Source organism: Lepidochelys kempii, chromosome 16 (genome assembly GCF_965140265.1).
Source record: "Lepidochelys kempii isolate rLepKem1 chromosome 16, rLepKem1.hap2, whole genome shotgun sequence".
Classification (NCBI taxonomy): domain Eukaryota; kingdom Metazoa; phylum Chordata; order Testudines; family Cheloniidae; genus Lepidochelys; species Lepidochelys kempii.
In genome coordinates, this window is record NC_133271.1 from 4,577,020 (window position 1) to 4,594,271 (window position 17,252).

Below are 17,252 nucleotides of genomic sequence, written 5' to 3' on the forward strand. Positions count from 1 at the left end.
ACCTTCACTAATCCATTCATTTACCTGTGTTCTTCTCGAAACCACAAGTGTTTGCAGAAGAGCATAGGCTCTACTCTCTAGATGTTCAACAAGCTTTGGCCTTTGACCTACAGAGAACGAGACCATTCAGAAAATCCCTGAGGGTGTTTGTTGCTATATCAGAGAATCACAGGTCACGCCATCTCCATCAGAGAATTGGCAAATGGATATCTGGTTGCATACTATCCTGCTATTAGCTCTCAAACCTTCCCCACCTGCTCCCTCATGGGGGTACAAGCACACTCCACAACTATAGTGTCTCTTTAGGACATACCCCTCCTAGACATTTGTAAAGTGGCCACATGGAGCTCTGTCCACACATTTGCAAGACGTTACACTTTGGTACAAGACTTGGCTGCTGATGCCTGATTTGGGATGGCAGACCTCTGCTCACTCCTACTGTCCTCATCCTCACACCATCCACCTATTTAGGGACTGCCTGTCAATCACGTACAGTGGAATACAATAGGGACCATCACTCAAAGAAGATGATGTTACTTACCTGTAACTTGAGGTTGTTCAAGATGTGTAGTCCCTATATATATTCCACTACCAGCCTTCTTTTCCCTCTGCTTTTGATCTTATCTGATTCATGGTGTAGAAGGAACTGAAGAAGCAGGAGGTCCACCCCATCCTTTATCACCTGGTCAGGAGAACGAGGCAAACCAGGGCACATGCGTGGACCAACAGACACTACTTTCAAATTCTCCGACTCCAGGCACATGGTGGGCATACATAACCTACAGTAGAATACAGATAGGGACCACACATCTTGAAGAACCTCCAGTTACAGGTAAGTTACATCCTCTTTTATATTAGGTGCTGTTAGCAGCATACTCCATTATCCTGTGGAGAGGTGCGTTTTAGCCTCCTCTCTGCAGCTGTTATTTAACCAGCTCTTGTTATGCTAATTTTTATCTCTTTTCTGTGCAGTGCATGTGCCCAGAGAAACTGTGGCAGGGGCATCTGAAAAACACAAAAATAAATAAATATTGCTGAGTTCTGGCACAGGGCTCCCTATATTTATTATTCTTAGTCCTGGTGTTGCTGTGATAAACCAATTATATTTTCAATACACCAAGTTGACTGACCTAAACTGTGCACAAATGCAGTAGCCAGAGCTCTTTTCCAAGAACTGTTACTGCTTTCTCCAGAAACACAGTGTGGACTAATGGTTAAAGCAGTGGACTGGGAGCTCAAGATTCCTTTCTTCTATTTCCAGCTCTGTCATTGCCTCATTAAGATTTGAGGGACTTTTTTGTGCCAGATTTTCCCATCTCTCCAGTGGGTATAATACATTATCTGTACTTAACCTCACATGTATGTTTGATGAATGAAATGAAAGTTTGTAAAGTGCTTTGGGATTCTTAGATTAAAGATGCTGTAGGAAGGCAAAGTTGTTGTTATTATTCTTATCACCTGTGGCAGAGCTCTGTCCTTGTCCCCGTGGATCCCTCTCTCTAGGGCCAGGGTTACAGTCTACTGAGCCCTTTTCATCATAAGCCAGCAAGGAGGTTGGTGAGAGAACTCCCACAGTCTCTGTTGTCCCTATGGGCTTATTCCCAAACAGTTTAGCTTCCTGTCCCGACAGGGGCTGGTCTTCCCCTCCCAGGAGGTGTTTCTGTAGTGACAGGTTGAGGGGAACCCAGGCCCGCCCTCTACCCCGGGTTCCGGCTCAGGGACCCTAATGGCAGCAGCTGTTGGCAGCCAACCTTTCACTGCCAGAGTTGCTACATTTCCCTGGGCCACTTGCCCCCAGCTCTCCCCCTTTTCTCTTCTTCACCCTTACCTTAGGGCTCCCTTACTGATGGCTTGAGGGTGTCTTCATTAACCAGCCCTTCAGCCACACTTCCTCTCCTCTGGCTCCCTGGCTTTCCTCTGCCTGACTGGAGTGAGCCCTCTTATATTATCAGAGGGGCCTTAATTAGAGTCAGGTGGTAACATTAGCTTAATGGCCTCACCTGACTCTGCAGGTTAATTGGAGTCAGGTGTTCTCATTAGCCTGGGGCAGCTCCTGCTCTGGTCAGTCAGGGAACAGAAACTTGTTCATCCAGTGGCCAGTAGACCCCCCTTCGGCTCCTCTGCTGAACCCGACTGGCTGGAGGGAGGAGGGAGACTGCTGCTGCTGCTGGGTCTTGGGCTCTCGCTCCTGCTACTGCTCCTCCAGCTGCTCCCCTGGCTGGGCCAGACACCATCCCCCTTCTCTGCTACCTGGTTGCTGGCCAGCTGCTGGACCCCCCACCCTCGGGTGCTGCGACTGCTCCAACTGCAGCCCTTTGGGGGGGGCCTGCTGGATACAGGGGGTGTGGTGTGGAGCTGCCCCCTGATCCATCTGCGTCCCCCCCAACCCCCACACCACCACTGCCCCCTCCACCACTCCCACTGGCTGTTTACCACCTGCCTCAGCTCCTGCCTCTGGACTCAGCTGCTTGCTTGGCTTTCCACGCCCTGATTGCACCCTTTGGGCCAGAAGCAGCAGCCAGCCCAAACTGACTCTGTGCAAGCACACGTGCGTGCACATGTCCCCCTGCCTGCAGCTACGTCATCTCTCCTGGCCACCGCCTCTGCTACCATCTGTAGGGCCGGGGCCCCTTCCCGACCTTGACCAGGAAGCACAGTGTCCGTTGCCTCCTGGTACCTGCCTCGCCCCATGTGGAGACCTACGTGGAGGTGTTGGTGAGGGTGGTGGGGCCCACAGCCATCGTAGCGGCCTCCAAAATGTACGGAAAGGTGGTCTTCTTTTCAGCATCGGAGGCCGCCGCCTAGGAGGTGGTGGAGAGGGGCCTGGCAGTGGGGGGGTGTTCATCCCCCTAGAGCCGCTAGAGGACCTGGGAGTCCGTCTGGTCCTGACCTCCATCCCTCCCTTTCTTCCCAATGCCGCCCTGTTACCCGCCCTCTCCACCCTGGGGAAACCCGTTTCTGTCATCAGCCCTCTCCCATTGGGCTGCAAAGACCCCGCCCTCCGTCACGTCCTCTCGTTCCACCGGCAAGTGCAGCTTCAACTGCTGCCGGCGGTGCGTGGCAGAGAGGCTCTAGAGGGGTCATTCCTGGTCCCCTACCAGGCAGCCCATTACCAGGTGCATTATTCAACAGGGGAGGCCCAGTGCTACCTCTGCCGGGCGATGGGGCACATCCGGAGGGACTGCCCCCTGGCCTGGCAAGGAGGGGCATCCGGAACCCGCAAGCCCCAGCAGGGCGCTGACCCCGTCATCGCTGGCGCCCCTGGCTGCCTCACGTCCGAAGCCGCCCCTCCTCCTTCCCAGTTCACCACTGCTCCTGCTTGGGCCCATGGGGCACCTCCCCCACTAGGCCCAGACGAGCGGGAGAGCCCCACCTCCGCTGCATACAATCTGGCAGAGCCCATGGAGGAGGGTGCGGCAGGGACATCGCCGGGCATGGGAGAGGGCTCGCCCCAGGGGGAATCTTCCCTCCCTCTTGTTGCCCCACCGTTACCCCCAGCCACGAGTCCCTGAGCCATCGCCCCTGCCCTGACCCCTGCTAGCCAGCCCCCAGATGATGCCATGGAGGGCTGGGCCCTAGCACAATGGAAGCAGGGCAAGCGGAAGGCTTGAGCTCCACTCCTTCCATCAGACGCAGAGGCCCCCTGGAAGACCAGGAAGGGGGACACCCATGCCGAGCCTGCTGCCTTGCCCACAGGTGTGTTTCATCCACCGGTGCCGGCTGGGGAAGACGTGGCAGCACTGGATGGTCATATCGCCCCTCCACGGGAGTCCCTCCCTTTTGAGGCCCCCGATGGAGCCCCTCCTGCTCCGGTACCATCTGAAGCCCCAGTGAGCCCCAAGGTGACCGTCGCGTCACGTGCCAGCAGGGAGAACCCCAGGGTGGTGGAAGGCGATCTTCCCTCCATAAATGAGGAGATCGAGGCCCTGGGTTTGACCATGGTCACCTAGGGGGAGGACGACCCTTTACCAGTGGGCCTTGATCTGGGCGACCTCACTCTGGTCCCCCCTTTCCCCATGCTCCCTCCCCCTAACCGTTGCCTCTGCTCCTGCCTGCGAGGAGCCCCTGGACTCTTCCATCAACCCGGCGGCGGATGGCACCCTGCTGACGGCTGCTGAGCCTGTTGAGGCGATGGCCAGTGCCACGCGGCCGGGACCCGAGCCACCAGGGGCATCCCTCGTTGGTGTGGAGCAATCGACTTCCTTACCAGGTGGGGGCCGTACAGAAAACAGTCCATTTGATGCCGTGGCTGCCAAACCCACCACAGAGCCTGTGCCCAGCATCGCTGAGAGCCCCCTCCCCACCCCCCCAAACCCTTGAGCCTGATCAGGAAGTGCCACCGCCCAGTTGCTTGACTTCTGGAGCCTGGAATCTCACCTCTGCCCCTGACCCCGTCCCTGCCTCTGCTGCTGACTCTGTCCCTATTCCCTCCACCTCCCGTGATGTTATTGCCGCTCCTGGGACTGTCTCCTTCCCTTTTCCAGCAGATGACCCCCAGGCAGCGGGCTTTGTGTTTCCCTGTCCCGACCCACTCGGGGCTGCTATCTTCCCTCCGTTGCTCCTATCGACCCAGGGTATGAGGCGGGCCACCATGTCAGGGGTCTGCTCCTTGCCTGCCCATCTCGGTGGATCACGGGGCTGTATTGGGGCCCGGCTAGAGGATGGTCAGGAGTCAGTAATCCCACCCACCCCCATGTGCTGCGAGAGGAGTTGCAGGAGTTTTTAGAAGACGTCCATGGCTCCCGCAACAAGGTACAGCTTGCTCTCCAGCGATGGGGGGACTTTCATCAGATCCTCCGGGCTGTGAGAGCCCTTATGGGGGAGGGTAAAAGGACCGGGAAGCAGGCTGCCGCAGCCTACCAGTGGGTTCGTGGCTTCCGTGACTCATTGCTCACCTACGGGGTAGGTCACAGTTTGATGAGTGGCCCAATGGGGGCTGCGAGCATCCCTGCCGGTGAGGATCCCCCCCAGCCCTCCTCATGGCACCACTCATCATCGCAACGTTGAACACCCGGGGCTGTAGGATGGGTCTCCGCAGGTCCCAGTTGCTCTTCTTCCTTCGGGAGGGGGGATACTCTGTGGTTTTCCTTCAGGAGACCCATACGGATCCAGCTGCTGAAGACAGCTGGCAGCTGGAATGGGGGAACAGTGTCTACTTTAGCCGTCTCACAGTTTGTACGGCTGGAGTGGTGACCCTATTCTCCCCCGACCTATGGCCCGAGGTGCTAGGGGTCGCCGAGGCTGTGCCAGGCCGCCTGCTGCACCTCCAGGTCCGTATGGAGGGGCTCGTGGTCAATCTCATTAACATCTATGCCCTGGCATCAGGCCCGGAGCGGCTACAATTCTATCAGCAGGCGTCCGCTTTCCTCGGCACCTTGGATCCTCATGAGTGCCTGGTCCTGGGTGGGGACTTTAACACCACCCTCAAGGAGCGGGACTGCTCGGGGACCGAGCACTGCCCTGCTGCTGCAGACGTCCTCCGGGAGATAGTCGAACACCACTCCCTGGTGGACGTCTGGCGCGACCACCACCCGGACAACATTTCGACATTCACCTTTGTCCGGGTGGAGGCCCATCAGTTGCGCCACTCCCGGTTGGACCGCATTTATTTATCACGTTTCCACCTTTCACGGGCCCACTCCTCCAGCATCCGGCCAGCCCCCTTCTCTGATCATCATATAGCCACCGTAACCGCCTCTCTTTGTGCGGAGAGGCCGGGGCCGGCCTACTGGCATTTCAACAACAGCTTGTTGGAGGATGTGGGCTTCGTGACATCCTTCTGGGAGTTCTGGCTGGCCTGGCGAGGACAATGGCTTGGCTTTCCCTCGGCGCAGTGGTGGTGGGACCTGGGAAAGGTGCACGCCCGGCTCCTCTGCAGTGACAACACCCGGGGCGCCAGCCGAGGGAGGCATGGGGCGATAGAGCAGTTGGAACGGGAGGTCTTAGAGCTGGAGAGGCATCTGGCCACCAACCCCGAGGATCCGCCCCTCTGCAGAACAGGCCGGGAGAAGCGGGAGGAGCTCCAGGCCCTCGGGGGCCATTGGGCCCGGGGTGCCTTTGTTCGATCCCGCATCCGCCTTCTTCGGGAGATGGATCGTGGCTCCCGCTTCTTCTACACCCTGGAGAAAAAGAGGGGGGCCAAGAAGCACGTCACCTGCCTCCTGGCAGAGGACAGCACCCCCCTCATGGATCAGGCGGAGATGTGCAGGAGGGCCAGGGCCTTCTACGCAAGCCTTTTCTCCCCGGATCCGACTGATCCTAACGCTTGCAGAGTGCTCTGGGACGAACTCCCGACGGTCAGAGCGGGTGACCGAGACTGGCTAGAGCTGCCTCTCACTCTGGCTGAGTTCTCTCCCTCTGCCGCATGCCCACCAATAAATCTCCGGGCATGGACGGGCTGACTGTGGAGTTTTACCGCGTGTTCTGGGGCATCCTCAGCCCAGACCTAGTCACCGTCTCAGCTGAGTCTTTGCACCATCTTCGACAACTGCACCATCCGCACCATCTTCGACAACTGTAACTGGTCCGGGACCTCTTGGAACTCGGGTGTAGGGACGGTCTGTCGTTCGCCCTCCTGTCCCTGGATCAGGAGACAGTGTTCGACAGGATGGATCATGGGTATCTCCTGAGCACTCTGCTAGTGTTTGGCTTTCAACCAGCAGCCAGGCGATTTGCCTCAACCTCCCACCCCGCCATAAATGTCCCCCCTTACTCTCACAGATATTGTGGAGCACACAGCAAGCAGTAATAACAGTGGGAATATTGGTTTCGCTGAGGTCTAAGTGAGTCAGTAAACTGCGCCAGCGCGCCTTTAAACATCCAAATGCACATTCTACCACCATTCTGCACTTGCTCAGCCTGTAGTTGAACAGCTCCTGACTACTGTCCAGGCTGCCTGTGTACGACTTCATAAGCCATGGCATTAAGGGGTAGGCTGGGTCCCCAAGGATACATATAGGCATTTCAACATCCCCAACAGTTATTTTCTGGTCTGGGAATAAAGTCCCTTCCTGCAGCTTTTGAAACAGACCAGAGTTCCTGAAGATGCGAGCGTCATGTACCTTTCCCGGCCATCCCACGTTGATGTTGGTGAAACGTCCCCTGTGATCCACCAGAGCTTGCAGCACAATCAAAAAGTACCCCTTGCGGTTTATGTATTCGGCGGCTTGGTGCTCCGGTGCCAAGATAGGGATATGGGTTCCGTCTATGGCCCCACCACAGTTAGGGAATCCCATTGCAGCAAAGCCATCCACTATGACCTGCACATTTCCCAGGGTCACTACCCTTGATATCAGCAGATCTTTGATTGCGTGGGCTACTTGCATCACAGCAGCCCCCACAGTAGATTTGCCCACTCCAAATTGATTCCCAACTGACCGGTAGCTGTCTGGCGTTGCAAGCTTCCCCAGGGCTATCACCACTCGCTTCTCAACTGTGAGGGCTGCTCTCATCTTGGTATTCATGCACCTCAGGGCAGGGGAAAGCAAGTCACAACGTTCCATGAAAGTGCCCTTACGCATGCGAAAGTTTCGCAACCACTGGGAATCGTCCCAGACCTGCAACACTATGCGGTCCCACCAGTCTGTGCTTGTTTCCTGAGCCCAGAATCGGCGTTCCACAGCATGAACCTGCCCCATTAGCACCATGATGCATGCATTGGCAGGGCCCATGCTTTCAGAGAAATCTGTGTCCATGTCCTGATCACTCACGTGACCGCGCTGACGTCGCCTCCTCGCCCGGTATCGCTTTGCCCGGTTCTGGTGCTGCATATACTGCTGGATAATGCGTGTGGTGTTTAATGTGCTCCTAATTGCCAAAGTGAGCTGAGCGGCCTCCATGCTTGCCTTGGTATGGCGTCTGCACAGAAAAAAGGCGCGGAACGATTGTCTGCCGTTGCTCTGACGGAGGGGCGACTGACGACACGGCTTACAGGGTTGGCTTCAGGGAGCTAAAATCAACAAAGGGGGTGTCTTTACATCAAGGAGTATTTCAGGCAGGACTTCACGGAGGGTTCCAATAAGAAATGGCTAGATTTACCTTGCTGCACCTTCTCTGTGAGTGACTGCAGTGTGACCTAGAAGAATGAGTCCCCTAGACGGGGGAGGGGGGGAAGCAAATGAATACAGAACAAATCTGGTCTATTTCTTGTTTTGATCCACTCCATCTATCTTTTACATCTTTGGCTGGCAGCAGACGGTGCAGAAGGACTGCATGCCATCCACATCTCATGGCTGCTTGGCAGAAGATGGTACAGTACGACTACTAGCCATCCTCATCTCTTGCCTGCCCGGCAGAAGATGGTACAGTACGACTGCTAGCAATCCGTATCGCCTGCCTGCTCACCATGAGAGGGTTCAATAGGACTGACTGCAGGACTAAAGAGAATGATCTGGTCAAGTCACTCCAAATTTAGTCCCTGCACCCATGTCTGTCCAGGCGCTCCCAGCCGACGTGGCCAGGAGCACCTCGGACATGACGATGACGGCTACCAGTCGTACTGTACCGTCTGCTGCCACAAGGCAAGGGGTTGCTGCTACTGTGTAGCAATGCCGTACCGCGTCTGCCAGCACCCAGGAGACATAGGGTGACGGTTACCTGAGCATGCTCCATGCTTGCCGTGGTATGGCGTCTGCACAGGTAACTCAGGAAAAAAGGCGCGAAACGATTGTCTGCCCTTGCTTTCACGGAGGGAGGGAGGGAACAGGGGCCTGACGATATGTACCCAGAACCACCCGCAACAATGTTTTAGCCCCATCAGGCATTGGGATCTCAACCCAGAATTCCAATGGGCAGCAGAGACTGCGGGAACTGTGGGATAGCTACCCACAATGCAACGCTCCGGAAGTCGACTCTAGCCTCGGTACTGTGGAAGCACTCCGCCGAGTTAATGCACTTAATGCACTTAGAGCATTTTCTGTGGGGGGACACACACTCGAATATATAAAACCGATTTCTAAAAAACCGACGTCTATAAATTCGACCTTATTCCGTAGTGTAGACATACCCTATGTCAGGAATCCCAGGCCGTGTGGAAAGCAAGTGACCCTTCTGCTCAGCATATGCTGTCTTGTATGTTTTTATTCCCCTGACAGAGGACATCCTATTGAAGTTTAAATGTAATTTAAGGAAGAGAAAATCTTAGCATGTGGGATCTATTTTGTATTAATTTTGTTTCCCTTCAGTAATCTGACCGCAGCACAGGAGCCAGTCTGTATTCCTACTGACAGTTTAAGCTGAATGATCCTGCTCTGTTTGCTCATTTTTCCAGTGAGCTGTAAGTGATCTGTCCTGTGGCTGGGCACGTGTGTAGCATATACGTGTGCTTGTCTCTGGGGTATTTTTTTGTCCTTTTCCCAGTTCAGCTCTTTCTTCATGCATTAAAAGGCTCTAACAAATGCTGGGGCATTTACCTCTGGGGACTAAGGAAAAGGCCTGATTTGTGACCAGGAATTTTTCTGCAAGACCTTCTGCCAGAAAGGCGAAGTTATCTCCATGTTGATCCCCCCGTACGTGAAACTCCAAATGTGAAGCCAGTGGCTGAGGTGGTATGTTTTGGGGTGAGAAAGGACTGCCTAGAGAATTGGCTAAATTGTCGGGCTCAACGGGTAGTGATCAATGGCTCCATGTCTAGTTGGCAGCCGGTGTCAAGTGGAGTGCCCCAGGGGTCGGTCCTGGGGCCGGTTTTGTTCAATATCTTCATAAATGATCTGGAGGATGGTGTGGATTGCACTCTCAGCAAATTTGCGGATGATACTAAACTGGGAGGAGTGGTAGATACGCTGGAGGGCAGGGATAGGATACAGAGGGACGTAGACAAATTGGAGGATTGGGCCAAAAGAAATCTGATGAGGTTCAATAAGGATAAGTGCAGGGTCCTGCACTTAGGACGGAAGAATCCAATGCACAGCTACAGACTAGGGACCGAATGGCTAGGCAGCAATTCTGCGGAAAAGGACCTAGGGGTGACAGTGGACTAGAAGCTGGATATGAGCCAGCAGTGTGCCCTTGTTGCCAAGAAGGCCAATGGCATTTTGGGATGTATAAGTAGGGGCATAGCGAGCAGATCGAGGGACGTGATCGTCCCCCTCTATTCGACATTGGTGAGGCCTCATCTGGAGTACTGTGTCCAGTTTTGGGCCCCACACTACAAGAAGGATGTGGATAAATTGGAGAGAGTCCAGCGAAGGGCAACAAAAATGATTAGGGGTCTGGAACACATGACTTATGAGGAGAGGCTGAGGGAACTGGGATTGTTTAGTCTGCAGAAGAGAAGAATGAGGGGGGATTTGATAGCTGCTTTCAACTACCTGAGAGGTAGTTCCAGAGAGGATGGTTCTAGACTATTCTCATTGGTGGAAGAGGACAGGACAAGGAGTAATGGTCTCAAGTTGCAGTGAGGGAGGTTTAGGTTGGATATTAGGAAAAACTTTTTCACTAGGAGGGTGGTGAAACACTGGAATGCATTGCCTAGGGAGGTGGTGGAATCTCCTTCCTTAGAAGTTTTTAAGGTCAGGCTTGACAAAGACCTGGCTGGGATGATTTAATTGGGTATGGGTCCTGCTTTTGAGCAGGGGGTTGGACTAGATGACCTTCTGGGGTCCCTTCCAACCCTGATATTCTATGATTCTATGAATACTGAGAACATACCTTTATCCGCCCCTCACACCACACTCCTTCCCAGAAATTAAGAGTGTAACCTATTTGTAATTATTGCTAGGGGGACAAATAATACTTTGCACTTGCAGCATGTAACATTTATTAGAGGTCCCTCAAGCACTTTGCAAGCATTGACCCTGAGAAGAGGGCACAGTAGATAGGATTGCACCCCCTCTACAGGGAAACTGAAGCTCAGAATGGCTAATCACTTGACTTGTTCAAGACAGGCAGCTAGAATTATAGAATATCAGGGTTGGAAGGGACCTCAGGAGTTCATCTAGACCAACGCCCTGCTCAAAGCAGGACCAATCCCCAACTAAGTCATCCCACCCAGGGCTTTCTCAAGCCTGACCTTAAAAACCTGAAAGGAAGGAGATTCCACCACCTCCCTAGGTAATGCATTCCAGTGCTTTACCACCCTCCTAGTGAAAAGGTTTTTCCTAACATCCAACCTAAACCTCCCCCACTGCATCTTGAGACTGTTACTCCTTGTTCTCTCATCTGGTACCACTGAGAACAGTCTAGATCCATCCTCTTTGGAACCCCCTTTCAGGTAGTTGAAAGAAGCTATCAAATACCGCCTCATTCTTCTCGTCTGCAGACAAAATAATCCCAGTTCCCTCAGCCCCTCCTTATAAGTCATGTGCTCCAGACCCCTAATCATTTTTGTTGCCCTCTTTCCAATTTTTCCACCAATGTGGAATAGAGGGAAATGATCACGTCCCTTGATCTGCTGGCAATGCCCCTATTTATACATCCCAAAATGCCATTGGCCTTCTTGGCAACAAGGGCACACTGTTGACTCATATCCAGCTTCTTGTCCACTGTAACCCCTAGGTCCTTTTCTGCAGAACTGCTGCCGAGCCATTCGGTCCCTAGTCTGTAGCGGTGCCTGGGATTCTTCCGTCCTAAGTGCAGGACTCTGCACTTGTCCTTGTTGAACCTCATCAGATTTCTTTTGGCCCAATCCTCTAAATTTGTCTAGGGCCCTCTGTATCCTATCCCTACCCTCCAGCGTATCTACCACTCCTCCCAGTTTAGTGTCATCTGCAAACTTGCTGAGGGTGCAATCCACACCATCCCCTGGATCATTAATGAAGATATTGAACAAAACTGGCCCTAGGACCGACCCCTGGGGCACTGTGCTTGATACCGGCTGCCAACTAGACATGGAGCCATTGATCACTACCCGTTGAGCCCGACAAACTAGCCAGCTTTCTAGCCACCTTATAGTCCATAGCTAGTTAGGATGAGAGCTGAAAATGGAATCCAGGACTCTTTCTCCTGGGTTCTTTGCACTAACCACTTAGACCCATTTCCTCTCAACCAGAGGAATTCCTTAGGGATGCCATTTGGAATAATTCTGCAGTAGCTTAACATGTAGGGGAGAGGTAGAGGGAGAAGGAAAGTGCTTTTATTTGATACACGGAGTCCTGCCTGTGGTGGGGGGCAAGTGTAAGATATAACTGAGGGCAAGCACTACTGAAGTGTACCCATACAAATGGCTTTGATGTTAAGGACAGCTGTCTGAGAGCTGTATGGTCCTTTCTGCAGCATAGCTCGCCGTCCAGATCTATCTAAAGTATTGCTGGCCTGATTTCATCACTCCCGCTGACCTTGCTGGGAGCAATGGGTGCTCAGCAAGGCTTTCCTGATGCATTCCTAACGTGGCGCCCATCTCTGCTGCTGGTGGTATGTGCAGTGCTGGCATAAGTTACCTGTGTCCCTGCACAATGGGCATGTTGCATTTGTTGGTGTCGCCAGGAAACAAATAAGGATCCCATGTGAAACTGCCTGGTCCCACAAGAGGTGTGCAGTCACTGCTGTCCTGCCCTGCACTTTCTGTCCTCATGTTGTTGTTAGCTAACTGGAGGTCTTGATCCGGACTTGAATTTTTACTATTCTGTCATAATATGCAGGCGGCCTACTCTGGATAGATGGGGTAACCGCTAGCTGTTAGCAAACAGAACATGTGCTGACTGCCTCCTTCTGCATGCAGCTTGCTTTGGCAGGCTGCCCTGGCTTATGTGGACTGTAGGTTTTGACGAACCAGCTGTTGAAAAGTTTCATGAGCTTTTTTTAATCAATAAATTGAATAGCCACGCTGCATTCAGACCTTCCACACTGGGGGGCTGGGAATCAGAAGCATCATCTGGTCAGTCTCTTATGAACAAAGCATAGTGTCTGTACACAGTCCCTTCAAATCAACAGAACCATAGTCACCACTCTCTGGTTTTTACAGGCCCTTGCTTCAGAACGGATGCCTCTGACCCATTCACTGCTGGGGTAGCTAACTAAACGTATAACCTCTGTGTAAAGGGAAATCCCATTTGTTTTGTTTGGGGTGGGGGTTCCTCTATCATTGCAAGGCATACAGGTGATGTAGCTGGTCCATAGTGCAGTGTTGCTGTGTGAGTCCCAGGATATCAGAGAGACAAGACAGGGGAGGTCATAGCTTTTATTGGACCAGCTTCTGTTGTGAGACATCAGCTTTTATGCTTACGAAGAGCTCTGTGTAGCTTGAAAGCTTGTGTTTCTCACCAAGAAAAGCTGGTCCAATAAAAGATATTACCTCATAGAAATAATATGAATGTTATTTATGTGGATCCAGGAGGCTCAGGGAGCCAGCCATACAACAGAAAAAAAACAAATCCAGAACCATAAAAATAAAATAAAATCCCACACACATGAACAAGGGTATCTGATTATACAGGGAAAACCAGAGGGGTTTTTTTGTTTTGTTTTTTAGAAAGAAAATCTTTATTTAGGAACATGGGAACAGAGGAATTTTTTTTTTTAAAGAGAAAGGTGAGCTAAGCTATTCGTTCAACGACATGATTAGGAAGCTAACTATTTAAATCAGGTTCCAAAGAAAAGCTCTATTAAAAGAGGAAAGGTGACATTTCACATTTAATGAAAGCACAATTGGCAAACATTTCAAAAACCAAAAGTGTTTATAAAAATTTAGTTCTAAAATGTAAATATGGGGAAGAAGACAGACCTAGGGCCAGTACTGGTCATTCTAAAAGCACCCTTTGAGAAAGACAAGCTTTAATATACTTCATTAACATATATTAGAAAATCCACAAAGGCTGTGGATTTAAGCAGATAGCATGTTTCACACTGTAGGACCTTCTGCTTGGCAAAAGCAACATCGGCAAAAGCAAGTTGCTGACTTCAGACATGAGGTTGAAGTGCAGGCAGGTGTGTGAGCACAGAGACTCATCAGTACCAGGTGCAAGGAACAAGTCTTGAAGGCAGCCACCATTTAGAGTTTTAAAACTGATAGGGTTCTCTGGCAGTGGTGAGGCCATTGCTAGAATACTCTGCTTAGTCCTGGGCAAGAAGGTGTTGTGATGGACAAGTGGGGAGGAGAATTCAGAGAGGAGCATGCTGCCCTTGTTCACAACAGTGTCTCTCTAGAGTGACTCCAGTTAAGCCATTTTCGCCAGTGTAACTGAGATGAGACTCTGCCTCAAAGTGTTCCAGCAGCCAGGGAGATTGAGGTAGGCCAGGTCTACACTAAGAAGTTATGTTGACCCAGCTACGTCACTCAGGTGTGAAAAATCCACACCCCTGAGCAACCTGAATTTGTGCTGGAAATGGCCCACCTTGATGATCATACACATTGTAAGGAGAGTGATCACTTTACATAGGCTATTACCAGCAGGAGAGTGGGGTGGGGGGAGAGAAAACCTTTTGTAGTGATAATCACTGATTTTTTCATGGTTTGTGTGTATAAAAACGTCTTCTGTACTTTCCACAGTATGCATCCGATGAAGTGAGCTGTAGCTCACGAAAGCTTATGCTCAAATAAATTGGTTAGTCTCTAAGGGGCCACAAGTCCTGCTTTTCTTTTTGCTCACTCCCAGTGTAAACGGCACTAGGTCGATAGAAGAATGTTTCCGTTGACTGAGCTGCTGCCGCTCTGATTAACTGAGCCGACAGAGAAACCGCTCCCGTTGATGTAGTGCGTGTCTGTGCTGAAGTGCTGCAGTGTCATAGCTGCTGCTGAAGCAGTTTAAGTGTAGACACAGCCTTAGACGGAACGAATGAAATGTGTCTAGGGCCTTCTGTATCCTATCCCGGCCCTCCAGCGTATCTACCTCTCTGTGTAGCCGTTTGAAGCACTGTACGATGTGTAAACAGCAAGGAGGGAGAGGATTTGTATAAAGTGATCCAAGGGGCAGTGACAGGAATAGGATTTGTATAAAGTGATCCAAGGGGCAGTGACAGGAATAGGATGAAATGGAGCACAGGAAGTTTTTACAACTGAGATTTATAGATGGTAAAAGAGTCTCCCAAGGAAGTGGCACCAGCTTTATCACTAGAATATTTAAAACTAGAGACTGGACAAAGCACTTGAAAGTGTAGAGAACAATTCTACACTGCTGAGAGGATGGACAGATTGGTGCCTTTTCCATTTCTAATTTCTGTGCTTCATATAGTGTCACAGATTATTTGTATAATGCACAAAAAATGTGCTTTCCTGGCTCTTTTCCCTTAAGAGGTAATAGTTTTTATTTCCCTTCAGCAGTTCTATTTGTCTGATAGTGTTGGTTTTTTTTCTTCTGACACAGAGGGTGCTCCCAGGTGGGGATTATCAGGGCACTGATCGAAGCAGGCATCCCAGTTGATATGATTGGAGGAACTTCCATTGGCTCATTCATGAGTGCCCTGTATGCTGAAGAGCGTAGCTATAATCAGATGAGGATCAAAGCAAGGCAATGGGCAATGGTAAGAAAGTAGAATATATGTTTATATTCTTTTCCACTTTTAATGTATAGGAGTTTTCACATTAGCCACAGCACACATGGCAGCACAGAAGGAGCAGTCCAAGGTCAGAATACAGCCTCTGGATCTTAGGAGAGGTGAAGAAGAGTGTTTGAAATGGCTCTGATATGTTTGTTTTACCAGTAGTGAAGGATGAGATGCTGCCAGTGCCTTATGCAAAAGTGTACACTGCCACAGAGCATGAGAAACTTTGTTGGCAGAGTGCAGGATGCTTCCTGTAGACAGAACTGGTGCCTATTGGAGTGAGGCATGTCAGCAGCTCTGTACAGAACTAATCTCCATAAATCAGGAATCTGATGTTTTGATCATGGAGCATATCTACCATATCTGTTGGAAAAACAGAGCGCTCTTAGGGCACTCTGCTGGACTTGATCATATTTTGTAACATTACACTGCATCAGTAGGACAAATGCCTCACTCTGGTGCTGTACTCAGCTGCATTCTTGCTGTGGATCTGGCTTTTCTTTCTCTCATTGTACAGGTGGGTTTGGGGTGGATGTGTGATGGGGAAGGATCACATTAATGCATTCGGTGCAGTGACTAGACAGTACAGGAGCTTGAATTTAAAGTAGGGCTGTCAAGCGATTAAAACAATTTAATTACAATTTAAAAAATTAATTGCAATTAATTGCCCTCTTAAACAATAATAGAATACCATTTATTTAAATATTTTAGATGTTTTCTACATTTTCAAATATCCTGATTTCAGTTATAACACAGAATACAAAGTATGCAATGCTCACTTTATATTTATTTTTTATTACAAATATTTCCACTGTAAAAACGAAATAGTATTTTTCTGTTCACCTAATACAAGTACTATAGGGCAATCTCTTTATCATGAAAGTTGAACTTACAAATGTAGAATTATGTACAAAAAATAACTATTAAAAAATAAAAATGTAAAACTTTAGAGCCTACAAGTCCACTCAGTCCCATTTCTTGTTCAGCCAGTCAAGTTTGTTTACATTTGCTGGAGATAATGCTGCCTGCTTCTGGTTCACGTCACCTGAAAGTGAGAACAAGGTGTTCTCATGGCACTGTTGTAGCCAGTGTCGCAAGATATTTACATGTCAGATGTGCTAAAGATTCATGTGTCCCTTCATGCTTCAACCACCATTCCAGAGGACATGCATCCAATGCTGATGACAGGTTCTGCTCGATAACAATCCAAAGCAGTGCAGACCGATGCATGTTCATTTTCATCATCTGAGTCAGATCCCACCAGCAGAAGGTTGATTTTCTTTTTTGGTGGTTCAGGTTCTGTAGTTTCCACATCAGAGTATTACTCTTTTGAGATTTCTAAAAGCATGCTCCACATCTCATCCCTCTCAGGTTTTGAAAGGCACTTTAGATTCTTAAACCTTGGGTTGAATGTAGCTATCTTTAGAAATCTCACATTGGTACCTTCTTTGCATTTTGTCAAATCTGCAGCAAAAGTGTTCTTAAAATGAGCATGTGCTGGGTCATCATCTGAGACTGCTATAACATGAAATATATGGCAGAATGCAGGTAAAATAGAGCCAGAGACATACAGTTCTCCCCCAAGGGGTTCAGTCACAAATTTAATTAACGCATTATTTTTTTTAACAAGCGTCATCAGCATGGAAGCATCTCCTATGGAATGGTGACTGACGCATGAAGGGCCATATGAATGTTTAGCAATCTGGCACATAAATACCTTGCAATGAAGGCTACAAAAGTCCCGGGCGAACGCCTGTTCTCACTTTCTGGTGACACTGTAAATAAGAAGCAGTCAGCAGTATCTCCCATAAATGTAAACGAACTTGTTTGTCTTAGCA

The 17,252-nt window shown here is 50.4% G+C and overlaps 1 protein-coding gene and 1 long non-coding RNA gene across 18 annotated transcripts in view; one reads left to right on the forward strand and one right to left on the reverse strand.

Moving 5' to 3' along the window:
* LOC140899141 (uncharacterized) overlaps window positions 1-1,909 on the reverse strand; it is a 59,918-nt gene extending 58,009 nt beyond the window's left edge. For 4 of the 6 annotated variants that reach the window (XR_012155228.1, XR_012155230.1, XR_012155227.1 and 1 more), the window contains exons 1-2: window positions 1,829-1,909; window positions 542-779 (exon numbers count right to left, since the gene is read on the reverse strand). This is a non-coding gene — a long non-coding RNA (uncharacterized lncRNA). Of the gene's footprint in view, window positions 1-541; window positions 1,006-1,828 lie in introns of all 6 variants that reach the window. The other 2 variants (XR_012155229.1, XR_012155231.1) reach the window with 2 other exon arrangements.
* The window catches only part of PNPLA7 (patatin like domain 7, lysophospholipase), a 439,100-nt gene that overhangs the window by 344,962 nt on the left and 76,886 nt on the right, over window positions 1-17,252 (forward strand). For all 12 annotated transcript variants that reach the window (XR_012155226.1, XR_012155225.1, XM_073314045.1 and 9 more), the window contains one exon: window positions 15,237-15,393. Coding sequence is in view for 10 of the 12 variants with exons in the window: in XM_073314045.1 (XP_073170146.1) it covers window positions 15,237-15,393 (157 nt within the window). In the remaining 2 variants the exon portion in view is untranslated. The remainder of the gene's footprint in view (window positions 1-15,236; window positions 15,394-17,252) is intronic.